Raw genomic sequence first — 16,197 nt, forward strand, 5'->3', positions numbered from 1 at the left:
CACGATCAGGATTAGGATTCAGATTGATTGTCCATACGGTTTGAACCCGAGTTGTTTGCAAGAAACCCTTTTGAACTCATTCTTCAAAACCTCGAGTTCAAATAGTATGGATTATGGGTTGTAGCCCTAGGATAAAAAAGCGTTGTTTTCTGTTTTTGATGCTTTTGGCTGCTTGCTTGGTCCAAATAAAAAAGAATGCAAAAAGGGAGTGAAAAAGTCTCTCGAGCCAGATTCGAACTAGCGACCAACCGGTATCATAGACATTACAGCCGGATGTGATAACCAACTACACCATCGAGAGAAGCGTTGAAATCAGGTTGAATTCAATTTATTTTAGGCTTATTGGAGCTAAATAAAAACACTAGAGGAAACTGATAATAACGTTTCCTACACCAATTATTTTTACGATTTCTTTAAACCGTAGGAACTGTTTTCATTTCATAAAGACTGTCCTTTAAATCCTTAATTTCGGTCCCTGTCTGAAAGTGGTAATGAAGTTGGCTTTGTTTACAACAAATTAAAAAAAAAAAAAAAAAAAGATAAAATTTCACGACGGGAAATATTGCAAACGTATTCATAGTTTTATCTTTCATTCCTTTTTTTTTTTTAATTTTTTTTTTTTTTTTTTTTAAGGAAAAGACCCTAGGGTATGGTAACTTATCAAACTTTCCCTTGGTCGTTTCAAGTGCAGCTCATAAATAAAATTATGACTCAAATGGTTCTCAAAGCGTCATGACGATTGTAGAAACCAATTCTCTTTTATTTTCTTAATTAAAAATTCCTTTCTGAAAAAGGCACAGACAACTGCTAAATGAAAGCTAGAAACTGATCCCAACCCAAGCCAACGGCATTGGTGTCTTTCTTTTTGTTATTAAAAACCTTAACATATAGACTAAAATTTGCTCAACTTTCAACAGTTCTCTCGATGGTGTAGTTGGTTATCACATCCGGCTGTAATGTCTATGATACCGGTTGGTCGCTAGTTCGAATCTGGCTCGAGAGATATTTTTTTACGACTTTTTTAAACCTTTTACTTATGGTAATTGAGGTATCCGTATTTCTACGACGTCCCTCTACTATTGGAATGTTCTACAAAGACTACATGATGGATAAAACTACAATCGTGTTTGTCTACATTTCAATTCCACAGGTTTTCAACAAAAACATAAATTGTAATGCCTTTTGATTATTACAACACATAGCATTGCTTTTAATGAGCCAAACGAGAGCTTTGAATGACACCGGTGAGCTCCTCGATTTTACCCTTAGCACGCTTGAGGGTACCAAGCTGAAAACGGTTAGTAAGCCTAATAAATAAATAAAACAAAAACAACATACTCTCTTCTTGGCAAGCTTACGGGCACGCTTGTCTTGAGAGTTACGGATCAATTCCATAACACGACGCTCATAGGGGGCGAAACCAGCGACCTCACGGACAATAGAGCGAACAAAAGTAGTACGCTTCGATTGTTGTCCTTTACGACGAGAAGGACGCTCGGGCAATTGACGCTTGGTCAAAGCCTTTCCCTTGTTTAATCCAACGACAAGTCCTGGTGCCATTTCGTTTTGGTTGAAGAGCAAAATCTTCGGTCGTTCATTTTCCCTACAGTTGCGTGTCCAAAAATGCAGTCACATACATTGCAACCCTACCCTAGTGACCATGGTTGTTACTGTTCCGTATTGGGATTAACGCAAGAGAACGTATATGCAGTAAAAAACAACGAGCACGTTTGGTCAGAGATACCAAATCAAGGGAGGTTTCTTTGCCCCGCTGGATCGGGATCCAGTCAAACAAACTTGCCTTTTTAATATTAGCTCCCAGTGCTTTATCCCATGTTGCCTTTTCATCTCTCGTATACAGGATTCCCTCTTACGCAACGTATTGCGTTCTTCTACCGTAGTAAACAAAGTTGTTCCAATGGAGTTTTGGTACAATCGCTGCAAGCTTCATGACTTTATGATAGCTTTGGCAGACAAAAAATACCGTTGAATCATGTTTCTCGTCGAAGCGTACCTTTGAAGGCATGAAAAGTCGTGGAATCATCATCCAATGCCAATCAACCATTGGACCCAGTCATGATCCAACAAAAGCTATTCGCCATCCACAAAAAAAAGAAAAAGAAAAAGAAAACAGCATAAAAGGACAGGATGAATAAATACAGAATTTCCAAGTGTACAGGGCGTTCGTTAAGTTGTTTATCGTGCATGTCGCTTCTCTTTGCATCGCACTATTTTGGTGATATTTACTATCAGAGGTTGCTCAATTCAACTTCACTTTTCCCATGTTTTTGTTGAATTCTTTAAGAGGAATTACTCGCGGAAACCGGTCGAAAAAACATCAGAATAATTACAATTCCGGAAACTCATCACCAGGATCGCCGTTAAAAAAGAGCTCCAATGTTCAATCGTCAAAAACAAACTCTCCTAGCTCGAATCAACCTCCTCTTTACTTGCTTCAACCATTTGTTCGAAACCATCTAGTAAAGGGAAACTTTCTCACAATCGTATCTTTACCGAAATATGTGGATTTGGATGAATGGCTTGCTTTAAATGGTAGGTACTACTGCATTGACACCTCGTTCTTTGAAATGACTTGCATCGCATGTTTAATCTTCATCAATGGGCTTTGAAGGATAAAAAAAGAGTATCATATTGACATCAATCCTAACTGCCCTCTCTTCTCTATGTCTTTAGGGGTGCTTTGTTGCTTTCTACGAAATTTCAGTACTAACGCGTCACATTTAGTTTATGAACTGTTTACTTATTTGAATCACTTCTATGATGTCTTTACTTCTTTTTGTACAGTAGATACTTGTCCCATAATGCAGGCAGGAACCCAGTATGTGTGCTTTTACTTTATAATTCTAGGAATCTATGTGTAACTAATCCTTCCTTGTTTAGCTTTGATTACAAATGGTTGGATAATAATCGGAAGCCTCTTTCTTTGCCAGCTCCCCAATATATAGAGTATGTCTTGGCCTGGATCGAAAATCGCCTTCAAGACCAAAACGTTTTTCCAACAAAAGCTGGCTTTCCCTTTCCTACTAACTTCCATGCAATTGTTCGATCTATTTACAAGCAAATGTTTCGAGTATTTGCTCACATCTACTACGCTCATTATGCTGAAATCCTTCATTTGTCTTTAGAAGCCCATTGGAATTCTTTCTTTGCTCATTTCATCGCCTTTGCGAAAGAATTCCATCTTTTAGATCCCCGTGACACGTTCCCTCTGAAAGACCTAATTTCGGTTTTAGAAGAGCAGGGCAATATATAATACCTTTTTGCTCTTCTGCATCGTTTCAATTCTTATGATCTAATACTTTTCTGATTTGTATTGTTTTATCGTCTTTATTTTCCTTTCTAGTCAGTTTTCTACAGAAACGACTCGATTTTTATTTTGCATCATGTCCAATTCTAATAGCCTAGTTTATAAGTATCTCAGAAAAATGGTTTCCTTGTTTGTTTTTGATACCCACTTATGAGCGTCTTTTTGTTTTCTTTTTTTTTTTGATGCTTTTTTTCATCACTTGTTTCTCATCCGCAATGTAGTCTCATTGTTTTATTAACCCTTAAGTTTGAAGAGATAGGTATTTTCTTTGAATGAAAAGAAGGTTTTGCCTCTGTGGATTCCTACGATTTTCTCATTTATCATCCGTTCGCATTTGGAGCTATTTTCGGTTTCATTACCTATAAATGTTCAGGTTTACGATTTTATAAACGCTGTTGTTTATTATATTAAGAGATTTCAGTAATCCTCTTGTTTTAGAAGTGAGGATAACAAAGGTAATATCTTTAATCAATATATAGTTCGGTGCATATTTACTATTTTTTATTGAAGAGTAAAAACTTTCATTTTTTGCGGATGTTTACTATCGACTTGAGATCGTAAAAAGGTAGCAATAGCACATAAAGGACAGTATTTCTATGGACAAGTAAAGGACAAACACTTTTAAAAGACGTACACTTGATCTTCAATCTTGGAGATTGGACGAGCCTTCTCGTATCCTAATGAGACGGTAGCTTGGCGAACAGCATTGACCATGGGTGTTGGTCCGCAGATGAGAATTTTTGAGTCAGCAGAAGGAGCGGGGAAGTGGTGCTTAATCAACTCTTCAGTAACGTAACCAACGGCGCCAGTCCAGTTTTCTGGTGGATTATTAAGAACATGCTCTACCGTAAATCTGGGATCCTTCTTAGCTAAAGCTTCAATTTCATCGCGAAGAATTATATCCTTTTCAGAAACATTTGCATATAAAAGAGTAATTTGAGTAGGATCTTCAGGATTAGAAAGAACGGCACGGATAATCTGAAGCATAGGAGTGATACCAGTACCTCCAGCAATCATACCAAAATGGCGAGCAAGACCGACTTGATGCTTCCAATTTCCCTTGGGGCCTCGGACGCCAATCCTTTCACCTACTTTCAGCTCCGAAATCTTCTTACTGACGATGCCATCGGGATATGCCTTTACAAGCAAGTCAAAGTAACCTTTGTCAGCATCTGAGGACAAGGGGGTATAAGATCGAGAATGCTGTTTTTCATCAACATCAACGACTACCGTTAAGTGCTGTCCAACTGGTAAACCAAGGACATCGTGAGAACGGGGAAGTCGGAAGCGATAAATTGCAGTGTTATGGTTTAAAACAGCTTTGTCACTTAATTCAAAGTATTGAATTTTATTATTCAAAACTCTTCGAATACGTCCACGCCAAAACTTATGAAAGCCCAAGGCAAAGGCAAGTAGGACTGAATAACCTATCCATTCACGTTTTACCACAAACGTTCCGAAGACAATTAAAAATGCAGGAATATATACACCGTGCAAAGGAGTGCTTAAAAGTGATTCCTTCGACATTTCTACTGTTTGAGATATGGCAATCTATATTGCACGTTAGTTTATGATCTAGTGAAATAAATCATGTCAGGCGTTATTCCATCAGCTTTAAAATAATTTCAAACTAACAAAAAAATATTATGTACAAGAATAACTAATAATTGATGGTCATTCGTCTCTATCTACATGTTTACTTACCTTGTGAGCAATTGGTACTGAGTAAGTAGTATATTTTTCCTATTGCCTTAAGTAAAAGTACAATCTGCTGATCTTACTTAATTACACCCAATGCTTTCTAAATGTTTACTAATTTTGTTTAAAGTTATTTACAATTTATAATTTTCTCATTGTAAATTCATTCTTTTATATCCTAATCATCCCGTAATATCCTGTGAAACAAAACAAAGAAAAGTAGCATAATAAAACATATCCAATTACAAGATTTGTAGTATTTGACAACATGAATAGTTCGTATAAACATTGGATGTAATTTCCCTAAATGTCCAAAAGATCGTTAATCGCAACTGAAGAGCAATGAATCATTTCAGACGTAGAAGTATAATGGTAGTAAAAGTACTAATAGAAACCTTCAGATCTTTGTAAGTTACCTTCCGCAACCTAAGGTGTGTAAAAGAACGATGTGTACTTTAAAAGAAAGATACCTTCTAAAATAGTACGAGCAAAAAAAGCCCAAGGCTAATAGCCAACAGGATATAATGTTGCTTTTGAATTGTCAACTCTGTCACAGCATATGATGCCGTTAGCGTATACAAGCCAGCCATAGGATCCCCTGTTGAAGATCCGCCATCAGTACTATTAAAAATCTTAATGTTTTGAAGTAATAATGGGCCCTGTATTGCCTCCAACGCAGACAATTGCTCTCCCAAACCATAAAGCCCTGTGAAGGATTAACGCTTAGCTCGAAAAAGAAGACTTTACTTACCATCCCATGTATTATTCATCCACCACCATTGGAAACCACAAGTGACACCATCGTTTCCTCCGCAGCAAGCTTCTGCTGCAGCAATGGCGGTTTTACTTAAATAAGTCTCAATCTTAGGAAGTGTGAACGGGGCCATGTGCGCAGTATACACCATGAATCGTGCCAAAAATCCTTTGAATGATGCTTGATCATAATTACAAGTGCGACTAAGCTCACAATCTGGTTCGTACAACACATCGTTACGAAAGAAGGAATCAATTGACTTGTTCACAAATCCTTCTGTCCTGGTTCTCCATATCGAAGACCCTGTCTAAAACTGCGTTAGAAGAAAAACAACAAAGAAAACGTACATAATTATACAGGAACGCCGTTCCAGCCATATACAAGCCACTATTGTAAGTCCATTCTGTCAGTTCAAGAGCCGAGCAATTATCTTTAATTGAAGTCCCGTCATATACAGAAAAATCGTCCTGGATAAATCCTACATTGGCACTCCAGTTGTACGCCTTTTCAGCCCACTGAGTATAAGTGTCGTTTCCGGTGAAACGTGCCAATCTCGCTGCAAGTTGAAAAAAGGCACCATTTGTCACAGAATTTTTATAATCATAGCCAGAATTGAATTGGGTTATTTGCCATCTGATTCCTCCATTACAGTGACTATCGTCCCAGCGAGTAACCTGCTGGTTAAATACTGATTGAGCCAGTTCCAACCATTGTGGCTCATTAGCTTTTGGGTTACTAAAGTTCGATTCTGCAGCTGAAATTGCAGCAAGACCCCAAAAAGCCTGGTCGTCATTGCCTTCTGAGGTTGAGTAATTAGAAGGCATATAATCAGAATTTTCACCCGCTTGATATGACAAGCTTGTCTTTACGAGATTATTGTAGGTGGAGTTTCCGGTGGCTAAGTATGTATTCAGAAGACCCTAAAATGGTTAGAATAAGTTCAATTTGCATCTTTCATTTCGTACATTCCAAGCAGCTCCCGCTTCCCACCAATACGCAGGAGGTAAAAACATCCCGGTTGTACCACCTTTCTCGTATCCTGCATAGTAATCTAGCATTCCATCCGCCACTAAACCCGTAGCTTCATCAACGGAAGAAACATCATGTGGGTCTATTTCGAATCCCTTGATACAGAGAATTGTAGTTAAAGAGAGTAAAAAGAGAGATAAACTAAACATATTATAACTCTAAAAAGAATGTTCTTGTGAAAATTCGAAACATGAGCCTAAGTTTGTTCGAAATGATACAAGGATGACTCAAACAAATGTCACACTTGAAGCAGGGCTAATCCCAAACATTAATTTCCTTATAAACTAAGGCCTTTATTCGTAATAATTTAAATAAGTTTGTAGAACGAATCGAAACAATATTTAGCCCATGTACCAAACAAGCATAAATGCCACGCTTTAGAACTCATAGCCGATTTGAGCTTAGGTTAAGTAAACATTACAGATGATTCTTCAAAATGATATGACGAGTAACAAAAAGGACCATATTAGGACGACCAAGGGCCAAGCTTACGATATTCTCAGTCAGTAAACATCTAATGTCTAGTCCGTTTGATCCCTCTTTTAGTTTGTTTAGGTGAAAGAATACGATTCTCCTTCGATTCCAACGGCAATTGACTTATATTATTCCAAATAGATTCAATTGACTCTGAATGAGATTGACATTTCTCATACAATGACAGACAAAAAGATTTCAACTATGAAGAAAATCAGTTAGCAAATAAACAATAAACAGATCTCCCATACCTTTAGAATATCTTCTTTAATCTCTAGGTCTACTTGGTATCGCGTTAAGCCTTCAGGATTCACGGTTTTGGCACCTATTTCGTAGCTTGTTTAAGTTAACGAATGCGTTCCTAGTATACTTACGCCGAAATCTTGTCCATTGTGAGGGTATACATATCTCTGTATGATTAATACTTGACCAAAGAAGAAATGAGTCTACGTACCTTATATCATCCAAGTACCTAGGAGTGGAACGAAATACACAACCTATACTTGTATTGCATTTTGCACATTCTATTACAGAATATACACTGGATTCATGTTAGTAGTAAGTAGGCGTGATTCCTGAACCTACCAAAGTCCATCGTCTGAAGTTCGTAAAAGTTCTTCTATATCAAAAGTATTTTCTGCTAAATCTATAAAATTTGTTAAAACCAGTATACTCCGAAACCGTACCACTCAACGTAAAACTATTCATTTCCCGATGCGATATCACCCACGCATTGGAATCGCCTACAATTTGAAGACAGTTTTTACATTGAAACACCGTCGGAGGAGATTCAAAATCGTTATTGACACTTTCTACAGCATTTACTTCCGCTTCTGACATTGTCTATATTGGGCATATATCAAGACAGTTCTTGGTGTTCGTCTTAGCTACTAACTAATGGAATAATGTCTAGGTCAGAAACCAGTTTGAACCTTTATATATTCTCAATACAAAAAAAATTCTATTCATAATCTTTTAGCTCCTTTCGAAAAAATGTATACAGTGAGCGTCCTGCTTCAGGTCCGATAAGTTCAGACCATTTGCGCTCGTCTGTCTGGCACGCTTCCTGTATATTCTTTAAATCGCTATAAACAACATTCTTATAGTTTTTCATAGATATATAGGGAAGCCCCATTAATAAGTCAACTGGAGCTTGGTTGTAAGTGTTTGTGGAATCTTGACCAGCTTCCAAACCAATGGATGCTGCGACGGCTGGATCTGGCTCTTTTTCCAATACCTTTAAGTCTTGAAACATCAAGGATGTAGCATAAGCACTAGAAGACCAAAGGATTCGCAACTTAGGAAACGCAAGCGTTAAAAGCACCAACTTGGATTGTACATCTGATTTACCAATTTCAGTTGAAAGATCCGAAAACGGCTATTATGTTAGAAAATGAAATTTAGGTTGTTTTGAATTACATACAGGAGAAGTAAACGTTTGATTTTGCTCATATTCGATTAGCAGCACGGGTATTTCATAGTGCTCTAGCATAGCTTCACACTGAGAATAAAGTCTACCACTACTCAACGATTGTATTAAGTCACGAATAGACTTCCTTTCAACACAAATATTTGGAGAAAGCACATAATCGCCGACCAGTATTTGACAGGGAATAACAGAGAAGTTGTTTCCATGCAATATGGATGGTAAAGAGCTTCGGAATTCTCGAAGATCCACCACTATCTACAGCTGTTAGTACAAAGTTAATAATAGGCTTGACATACCCTTGGTTTTTCATTTGTTACTGATACATGGCCTCCACCAGCAATTCGTGTGTTCACGTTTCTCAAAAATTTGGTTTCTTGGCCTTCAAAACGTTCATTTTCTCCTGTAAGGATAATAGCCATGTTCTAAAAAAATTAGTTTAATTGCTCGAACTTTTTTATGACTTACTGATCGCTCCCTAATTAATTTGGAGAAGGAATCTTTCTCTCTTCTTACGGTATACAGGTATTTTTGTTCTTCAACGGATCCTCCATAATAAACGAAATATACTCGTGTTGCCCTTTGTGGATAGGTAGCTTTATACACCTCAATCCTCCGGATGAAGTCAGGATCAGAATCGAACATTATAATGAATCGTGGGCGCAAAGTATTAAGGAGAAGGGTATCCAATTCGTAGTTATAAGTATAAATATAAATGGAATTATTATCACTTAATACCTCAAAAGATTCATTTTCTTCCTGCGTATAAGTTGACTTCGATATTTGTGAGAGTAAACTAACTGTTAATAAGAAGAATAATTGAGAGACACTTACAGTCTTTCCAATCTTATATCATTGGAAAAATTTTCTTGAGTTACATTGCTTTCTGGAGTTGATCGAGACATAGCTGTGCCGCCTCCTCTTACTCTTCGTCGTTTAGAAGCAGGTGTACCCTTCCTGCTAGTTTCAGGTGTACTTTGCTTTTCTTTAGAGTTTTTTTCAATTTTGCTTATGGATTTGCTCATATTTCTGTATTGTTCACGCCATTGAAAATAGTCCATCAGTCGATTGTTCATCATTTTGAAGGACTCTTTATTGTCGTAATGTATAGTACTTAAGTAGTCTCGTAATTGTAAGCAAGTACGTTCTTCCGAGCACATTATCAAAATTGAGTTCGTTGAGAAATCTAAAAGTTAACAGAAGACCTTATATCGGAAACATACCAGGGTCATTACTTTCATGGAGTACGTTTTCATGGCTTATTTCTTCTAAAACATCGCGCAAAACAGACCACTTTGGCTGTTCTTCTAAAACAGGATAATACTCATCCATGGATCCAGCTGGAGAACGATAAACACGATCTCTAGCTATCCGAATCAATGTATTTGCGGAATCCAACATGAGCCACGGCGATGGTTGAGAATTACTAGAAAATCCCCCTGTGCGTACAGAAAGAATGATAGTATCCAAAATCTTAAGAAAGCTGACACAATCGTAGGAGATTAGTGCAATTAAAAGAAATTTTAACGTTGAAAGGTCACCTACCAGTTGCTTAGTCTTAGGACTCACGCGATGCCAAACCGGATCAAGTTGACGACGAATAGTTACATCAAAGCTCTTGTGTAAAGCAGAATCAATGTTCCATTCTTCCATGTCGAGGTAAGCCGAGTTATATCTCCGTAGTTCTCGAACGGTAGCTTCAATACAAGAAAGTAGGCAAGATTGAATTGATTTCTGAGAATCTGTAAAATCGACATTTAGCTCGATAACGTCTGCTGGAGTCTTTTCTAAAGACTCGGTCACATCAACATGGAAACGAGGATAAATGAAGACATGGCGAAGAAACATGCATCTCAACGCATTGCTGAGAGCGTTAACTCCCATCAAAAATCGTTCCGGATCATCACTAAAAGCTTTTATGAATCCAGTCCTGTTTTTCTCTCTATACAATCGTATTATGAAAGCCTCTGTTCCGGTTGAGACAATTCTGTGAAACGTCAGGTTAGTTGACAGAATTCAAATAAATAATACCTGTCTGCATGCAGCAAAACGATGCCCGTAATATTTTCTGTCGGGATTATCTGAGTTAATAAATCCATCACCAAAATTCGACTGGTGACTGAAAAAATACCTCCCTCTTGGTATGCTTTTTCTCTATAATTTATTAGTTAGTTTATAAATCTTTTTAACCTCAATGACCGACATGTTTACTTACCGTTTGTCTACAGACATAGTTTCTGTGTTTACAATTTGCAGACCTTTTCCCAACTCTTCTTCCAATTCTCGCTGTAATAGCTCATTATCGTTAAAATTGGCTCCGACAAGCAGAACTAAAGAATTTGGAATGGCAAAATAAGCTAAAACATTTGCTGCAATTTGAAGTAAAGAAAGGCCTGGTGCCATAACACAGAGTCCGTCCTCATTAATAACTTCATTAAATATTTTTTGTTGGTAGGATAGTGTTAGATGGAGAGGTACCTCCATGTTTTTGAATGTCAGACCTTGAAAACGCAATTAATTGTAAATACTTGTAAGCGTGGATTTTAAGTCCCTCTAAAACGGTGCCTCAGGTAATGTATTCTTTCATAAGTATATTGAGAAACTACCCTTCAAATTATAAATGAAAAGTGTTTGTAAAACACGAGTTTTAGTGACAAGTAGTTAGTTTTACCGTGAATATGGTAACTTGATGAATTCGCCTATTTTGTTCACGCAAGATAAAATAATGAGATATTCAGTTACATAATTAAATTTAATTCATATATTCTTTCTATAAGAAAGGTTTGTGATGTACATTTAGATGCCATCATTGCTATCGCTGGCATTTTTGTAGCAGTGAAACTAGCAGTGAACCACTACATATACATGTCAAGAGATACTCGATCGCGGTCGCCGCCAAGACGACCATCTCATAGAGATCGGTACAATTATAAAAGTTCGAAACATTACGATCGCTACGATGACCGTCGAAGATCCAATTACGGTCACCAAAGTAGATCGGAGTATCATGGATCCCACAGTTCACGTAGGAATCATAGAGAGGATAATTGGAAACATGATCGGTATAGGTACGATGATACGAATGAAAGAAGAAATGCAATTTTCCCAGCTAATAGGGGCTCCCGTTCACCACGATACAATGCTCCTCCGATTTCTGAAGATTCCTCTCGTGGACGAAACTACGCAAGTGTTCCTGAAAGAACTCCTGAGGAAAGCAAAAAAGAGGAGCAGCCTGTAAGAAGATCTCGGTTCGACCAGCCAGCCAAAACAGAACGCCCGCCGCCTCCTCCTTCAACAAGCTTAAATAATACATCTGAACGTATAGCTGTTATTGAAAAAAAACCGCATGAATCTGAAGAAACAAAAGATAAATCTGGATTTGCTTCGTCAAATCCCCCTCTTGATCCCAAAATCCAAGCACGCTTAGAAAAAGTACGTGCATGGAAGGAATCGAAAGCTGCACAATCAGCAAGTAAGATAGATTCATCTAGTGTGACCAAGCCTACTAAAAATTTAATGCATGATGATAAGAACGCTATGCCTTCTAAAGGAATCTCGGGGTTTGAATTAGGGCGTTCAAACGACAACAACAAAGAAGCGAAAAAAATGAATCGCGTTCGTATGGATGATGAAGATGCTCCTAGACAATTGAATTTACGGGATTACGAAGACCTCTGGGACAAAGAAGATCGTGAAGGCGTTCAGGCTAACTCAAACCCGAATGCCATGGATGAAGATGAGGTCGACCCTTTAGACGCTTATATGGAATCGCTCGTCGGTACCGTTGACACTGTTCGACCAGGTTTATTGAACACTGAGGTCATTGACTCTCATGCGAATGAAGAGGACCGTATAACTCAATCGGAAACTTTGGAAGAAGAAGAAAACTTACTCGCTCTTGCTGCTAAACGATCAAAGAAAAAAGATGTGATATCCGTAGACCATTCTAAAATGAGTTATGAAGATTTCCGAAAAGATTTCTATGTTGAGCCTGAAGAACTTAAACACCTTACTCCCGGAGAAGTCGACGAATTCCGTGCTTCCTTGGAAGGCATCAAAGTGCGTGGTGTAGATTGTCCTAAGCCTGTCACTAGTTGGAGTCAGTGTGGATTGTCTTCTCAAACTATGGAAGTAATTCGAGGTCTTGGTTATGGAAATCCAACGTCAATTCAGTCTCAGGCCATTCCCGCTATCTCATCCGGAAGAGATGTTATTGGCGTAGCTAAGACGGGTAGTGGTAAAACCATTGCATTTCTCCTTCCAATGTTCCGACACATTCGGGATCAGAGGCCTTTAAGAAATGGTGAAGGCCCTATTGCCATTATCATGACTCCAACGCGCGAATTGGCTGTCCAAATTCATCGAGAGTGTAAGCCTTTTGCAAAAGCTTTAAATTTAAAAGCCGTCTGTGCATATGGAGGTGCACCCATTAAGGACCAAATTGCAGAATTGAAGCGGGGAGCTGAAATTGTTGTGTGCACGCCTGGAAGAATGATTGATGTTTTGAGCGCCAACCAGGGACGAGTGACTAATTTACATCGCTGTACTTATTTGGTTTTGGACGAAGCTGACCGCATGTTTGATTTGGGATTTGAACCACAGGTAATGCGGATTATAAATAATGTTCGTCCTAGCCGACAGACGGTTTTGTTTTCTGCTACTTTTCCAAGAGCCATGGAAGCTTTAGCTAGAAAGGTGTTAAAGAAGCCAATAGAAATTACAGTTGGAGGAAGATCCGTCGTTGCCTCTGAGGTTGAACAGATAGTTGAAATTCGCTCTGAAGGATCAAAGTTTATGCGCCTTTTGGAACTTCTTGGTGAACTATATAATACAAAGGCTGATGTACGAACTTTGGTGTTTGTTGATAGACAAGAAGCTGCCGATACTTTGTTCTCAGACCTGATGAAGCGTGGCTATAGTAGCAGCTCAATTCATGGAGGTAAAGATCAAAATGACCGTGATTCTACGATTAGTGATTACAAAGCGGGTGTTTTTGATGTTTTAATAGCCACCAGTGTAGCTGCTCGTGGATTAGACGTGAAATCATTACAACTTGTTGTGAATTATGATTGTCCTAATCATATGGAGGATTATGTACATCGGGTTGGCAGGACAGGCCGTGCTGGTCATACCGGTGTTGCTGTAACATTTATAACTCCGGACCAAGATAAATACGCTGTTGATGTAGCAAAAGCGCTGACTTTAAGTAAGCAGCATGTTCCAAATGAGTTACGGAAACTGGCAGACCAATTCCTGGATAAAGTCAAAGCTGGTAAAGAAAAGGCTGCTGGTGGTGGTTATGGAGGTAAAGGTCTGTCCCGCTTAGATGAAACAAGAAACGCTGAGCGTAAAATGCAACGAAAAGCCTATGGTGAAGATTATGAAGAAGAAGAACAACAACAAGTTGAAGAGAACCAAGCTCCTTTGGAGAATTTACCCGCTGAAAAGTCTACTGGTGATTTTACACTTGACAGAGTTCGAGCAGCAATTGGTGGTATCACAGCTCGAGCATTGAGTGGTCAAAGTGCGCAAGCGAACAAGTTGTCACAACCCATCTCCATCATCAAAAGTGATACCGATGAATTTAAAGCAAAGGTAGAAATCAACGACTATCCTCAACAAGCAAGATGGGCTGTTACGAATAACGCTAATCTTGTGCATGTAACAGAATTGACTGGTACGAGTATAACAACGAGGGGTAACTTTTATCTTCCAGGAAAGAACCCAGAGCCTGGCGAGGAGAAACTATATCTTTGGATTGAAGGGCCATCTGAATTGGTTGTTAGTCAAGCTGTCGCTGAGCTTAAACGCTTACTTTTGGAGGCGCTAGAACACAGCCTTGAAGGATCAAGTAGGGCAGCTCCTACCGGGCGTTATAAGGTTGTGTAATGTACCTATATCTATTTTTGTATAGTAGTATTTTTTTTTTTTTTTTTTTTAATTTAAGTAAAAATAAAAAGGGAAGGTTCTTGAGTACGCGTTTTAACAGAAAGAAGTGTTCATTCTATATTTATGAAAGAGCTAAATTACTTGGTAACCGTTTGTGAGTGAATGTATTAATTTAATTTGCATTACAATGCTTTATGTTCATTACAGCATACCTGAATGCATATGAGATTCTATTAACACCGACTAGCTTGAGTCAACAAACGTCATATAAAAAAACTGGAACCGATTTTATATATAGCCTCTTTACACTTTTATAGAGAGTTACGTTCCTAACCAATTTGGTGATTTTTCCATTCTGTTTGTTTATATTTACTTGCAACCGTTACTTTAGGTAATTTATCAGAATTGTATTATATCGTGCATAATATAAACGTACAAAGAAAATAAACAGCGGATCTTAGCGATGGCGGTGCAGTTCATTTGCGTACTGTATCATATCGTTAAAGTACGCACGTAAACATTTCTACGAGTAAAAGCTTGGCGAGATTGACTATTGCCTTTACAGGGCAAAAACACAAAACAGGGCAAAAATGGGACTAGAAGAAGAAACAATTGATTACTATGAACTTCTTGGGATATCAGAAGATGCACAAGACGCTGACATTAATCGTGCATGGAGGAAAACTTCTCTAAAGTACCATCCAGACAAAAATCCAGACGATCCAAATGCTGCCGAGAAGTTCCATTTACTACAAATAGCTTACAATGCTTTAACGGATACAAAGACGCGTCAAGCTTACGATGCTGAACGACTGGCCAAGCTTGCTCGTCAAAGACGCGAAGAAGCATTCGATCTAAATAGAAGAACAATGGCCGATAAATTAAGGGACAGGGAAAAAGGATTTTATTTTTCGGAACAGCAGAAAGATTTAGAGAATAATCGTTTGCGGGAAAAGTTGCGTTCTTTACAAGAGCAAAGTGCTAGATTACGACGAGAACGTGAAGAAAGATTATTTCAAGGTGACGATTCAAACAAAAGAAAAAGAGAAGAAAGTCCGGAGAAAACTCGGTCTATATCTGATCTTGATCGATCTGTGAAGGTCCGTTGGAAGAAAAAGTATGTCGACCAAGTCGATGAATCTTTACTACGTTCTTTCTATTCGAATTTTGGTCCAATTCACGATATAATAATTCAAAAAACTGTTAATGATGACAAAAAATACGTTTACGCTATTCTTGTTTTTAATACCTTGGATGCCGCTTATTCTGCAGTAACAGCAGAATCCCCTTCAGTCATTAAGGATGCTCAATGGCTAAAGCCTTCAGAAGGAAAGAAAAGCGTTGAAGAAAAACAACCTAAAACATCAATGGACTACGAAGAATTAACGATGTTGCGAATGAAACAGAAGCAACGCGAAAGGGAACAGGAAATGAAAGCAACAACGGCCGAGACTTAATTTTTAATCAATTTTATTTTTTCTAAATAGTAAAGAAATTCTCTTATTCCCGTATCGTTTGAATGGGTAATTACGGAGCACTCTGACTGGGAGACAAAGGCGTACGGAACCTTCCACCTTACTCAAGGTAGATCTGATGGAA

At 38.2% G+C, this 16,197-nt stretch overlaps 8 protein-coding genes and 2 non-coding genes across 10 annotated transcripts; 4 read left to right on the plus strand and 6 right to left on the minus strand.

Moving 5' to 3' along the window:
* Nucleotides 1–217: 217 nt before the first annotated feature.
* SOMG_20209 lies at nucleotides 218–301 on the minus strand. Its single transcript is given in 2 exon segments — nucleotides 218–253; nucleotides 264–301. It is a non-coding gene; the product is annotated as a tRNA-Tyr (tRNA).
* A 618-nt stretch (nucleotides 302–919) lies between these two features.
* SOMG_20210 lies at nucleotides 920–1,003 on the plus strand. The gene is given in 2 exon segments: nucleotides 920–957; nucleotides 968–1,003. It is a non-coding gene; the product is annotated as a tRNA-Tyr (tRNA).
* A 207-nt stretch (nucleotides 1,004–1,210) lies between these two features.
* Nucleotides 1,211–1,560, minus strand: rpl3601 (60S ribosomal protein L36; the record flags this gene model as incomplete). The annotated part of the gene is made up of 2 exons (XM_056183053.1): nucleotides 1,211–1,288; nucleotides 1,339–1,560. 2 exons carry the CDS (start codon nucleotides 1,558–1,560, stop codon nucleotides 1,211–1,213), a joined length of 300 nt encoding a protein of 99 aa, XP_056039500.1.
* A 722-nt stretch (nucleotides 1,561–2,282) lies between these two features.
* mob2 (protein kinase activator Mob2) lies at nucleotides 2,283–3,274 on the plus strand (the record flags this gene model as incomplete). The annotated part of the gene is made up of 3 exons (XM_056183054.1): nucleotides 2,283–2,553; nucleotides 2,746–2,839; nucleotides 2,902–3,274. The coding sequence occupies 3 exons, from the start codon at nucleotides 2,283–2,285 to the stop codon at nucleotides 3,272–3,274; spliced, it is 738 nt and encodes a 245-aa protein (XP_056039680.1).
* Nucleotides 3,275–3,949: 675 nt separating this feature from the next.
* On the minus strand, nucleotides 3,950–4,855 carry cbr1 (NADH-dependent reductase for Dph3, Cbr1; the record flags this gene model as incomplete). The annotated part of the gene is made up of 1 exon (XM_056183055.1): nucleotides 3,950–4,855. One exon carries the CDS (start codon nucleotides 4,853–4,855, stop codon nucleotides 3,950–3,952), a length of 906 nt encoding a protein of 301 aa, XP_056039563.1.
* Nucleotides 4,856–5,499: 644 nt separating this feature from the next.
* On the minus strand, nucleotides 5,500–6,958 carry dcw1 (mannan endo-1,6-alpha-mannosidase Dcw1; the record flags this gene model as incomplete). The annotated part of the gene is made up of 4 exons (XM_056183056.1): nucleotides 5,500–5,732; nucleotides 5,778–6,087; nucleotides 6,128–6,700; nucleotides 6,746–6,958. The coding sequence occupies 4 exons, from the start codon at nucleotides 6,956–6,958 to the stop codon at nucleotides 5,500–5,502; spliced, it is 1,329 nt and encodes a 442-aa protein (XP_056039172.1).
* A 365-nt stretch (nucleotides 6,959–7,323) lies between these two features.
* Nucleotides 7,324–8,123, minus strand: mis18 (kinetochore protein Mis18; the record flags this gene model as incomplete). The annotated part of the gene is made up of 6 exons (XM_056183057.1): nucleotides 7,324–7,485; nucleotides 7,535–7,619; nucleotides 7,658–7,693; nucleotides 7,738–7,824; nucleotides 7,869–7,929; nucleotides 7,970–8,123. 6 exons carry the CDS (start codon nucleotides 8,121–8,123, stop codon nucleotides 7,324–7,326), a joined length of 585 nt encoding a protein of 194 aa, XP_056039672.1.
* A 121-nt stretch (nucleotides 8,124–8,244) lies between these two features.
* rad16 (DNA repair endonuclease XPF) lies at nucleotides 8,245–11,193 on the minus strand (the record flags this gene model as incomplete). The annotated part of the gene is made up of 8 exons (XM_056183058.1): nucleotides 8,245–8,661; nucleotides 8,707–8,967; nucleotides 9,009–9,134; nucleotides 9,178–9,505; nucleotides 9,544–9,895; nucleotides 9,933–10,696; nucleotides 10,741–10,863; nucleotides 10,925–11,193. The coding sequence occupies 8 exons, from the start codon at nucleotides 11,191–11,193 to the stop codon at nucleotides 8,245–8,247; spliced, it is 2,640 nt and encodes an 879-aa protein (XP_056039673.1).
* Nucleotides 11,194–11,574: 381 nt separating this feature from the next.
* On the plus strand, nucleotides 11,575–14,598 carry prp11 (ATP-dependent RNA helicase Prp11; the record flags this gene model as incomplete). The annotated part of the gene is made up of 1 exon (XM_056183059.1): nucleotides 11,575–14,598. One exon carries the CDS (start codon nucleotides 11,575–11,577, stop codon nucleotides 14,596–14,598), a length of 3,024 nt encoding a protein of 1,007 aa, XP_056039725.1.
* A 590-nt stretch (nucleotides 14,599–15,188) lies between these two features.
* On the plus strand, nucleotides 15,189–16,055 carry cwf23 (DNAJ domain protein Cwf23; the record flags this gene model as incomplete). The annotated part of the gene is made up of 1 exon (XM_056183060.1): nucleotides 15,189–16,055. One exon carries the CDS (start codon nucleotides 15,189–15,191, stop codon nucleotides 16,053–16,055), a length of 867 nt encoding a protein of 288 aa, XP_056039671.1.
* Between the last annotated feature and the right edge of the window lie 142 nt (nucleotides 16,056–16,197).

The sequence above is a fragment of the Schizosaccharomyces osmophilus genome, chromosome 3 (assembly GCF_027921745.1).
Source record: "Schizosaccharomyces osmophilus chromosome 3, complete sequence".
NCBI classification, from domain to species: Eukaryota; Fungi; Ascomycota; class Schizosaccharomycetes; order Schizosaccharomycetales; family Schizosaccharomycetaceae; genus Schizosaccharomyces; species Schizosaccharomyces osmophilus.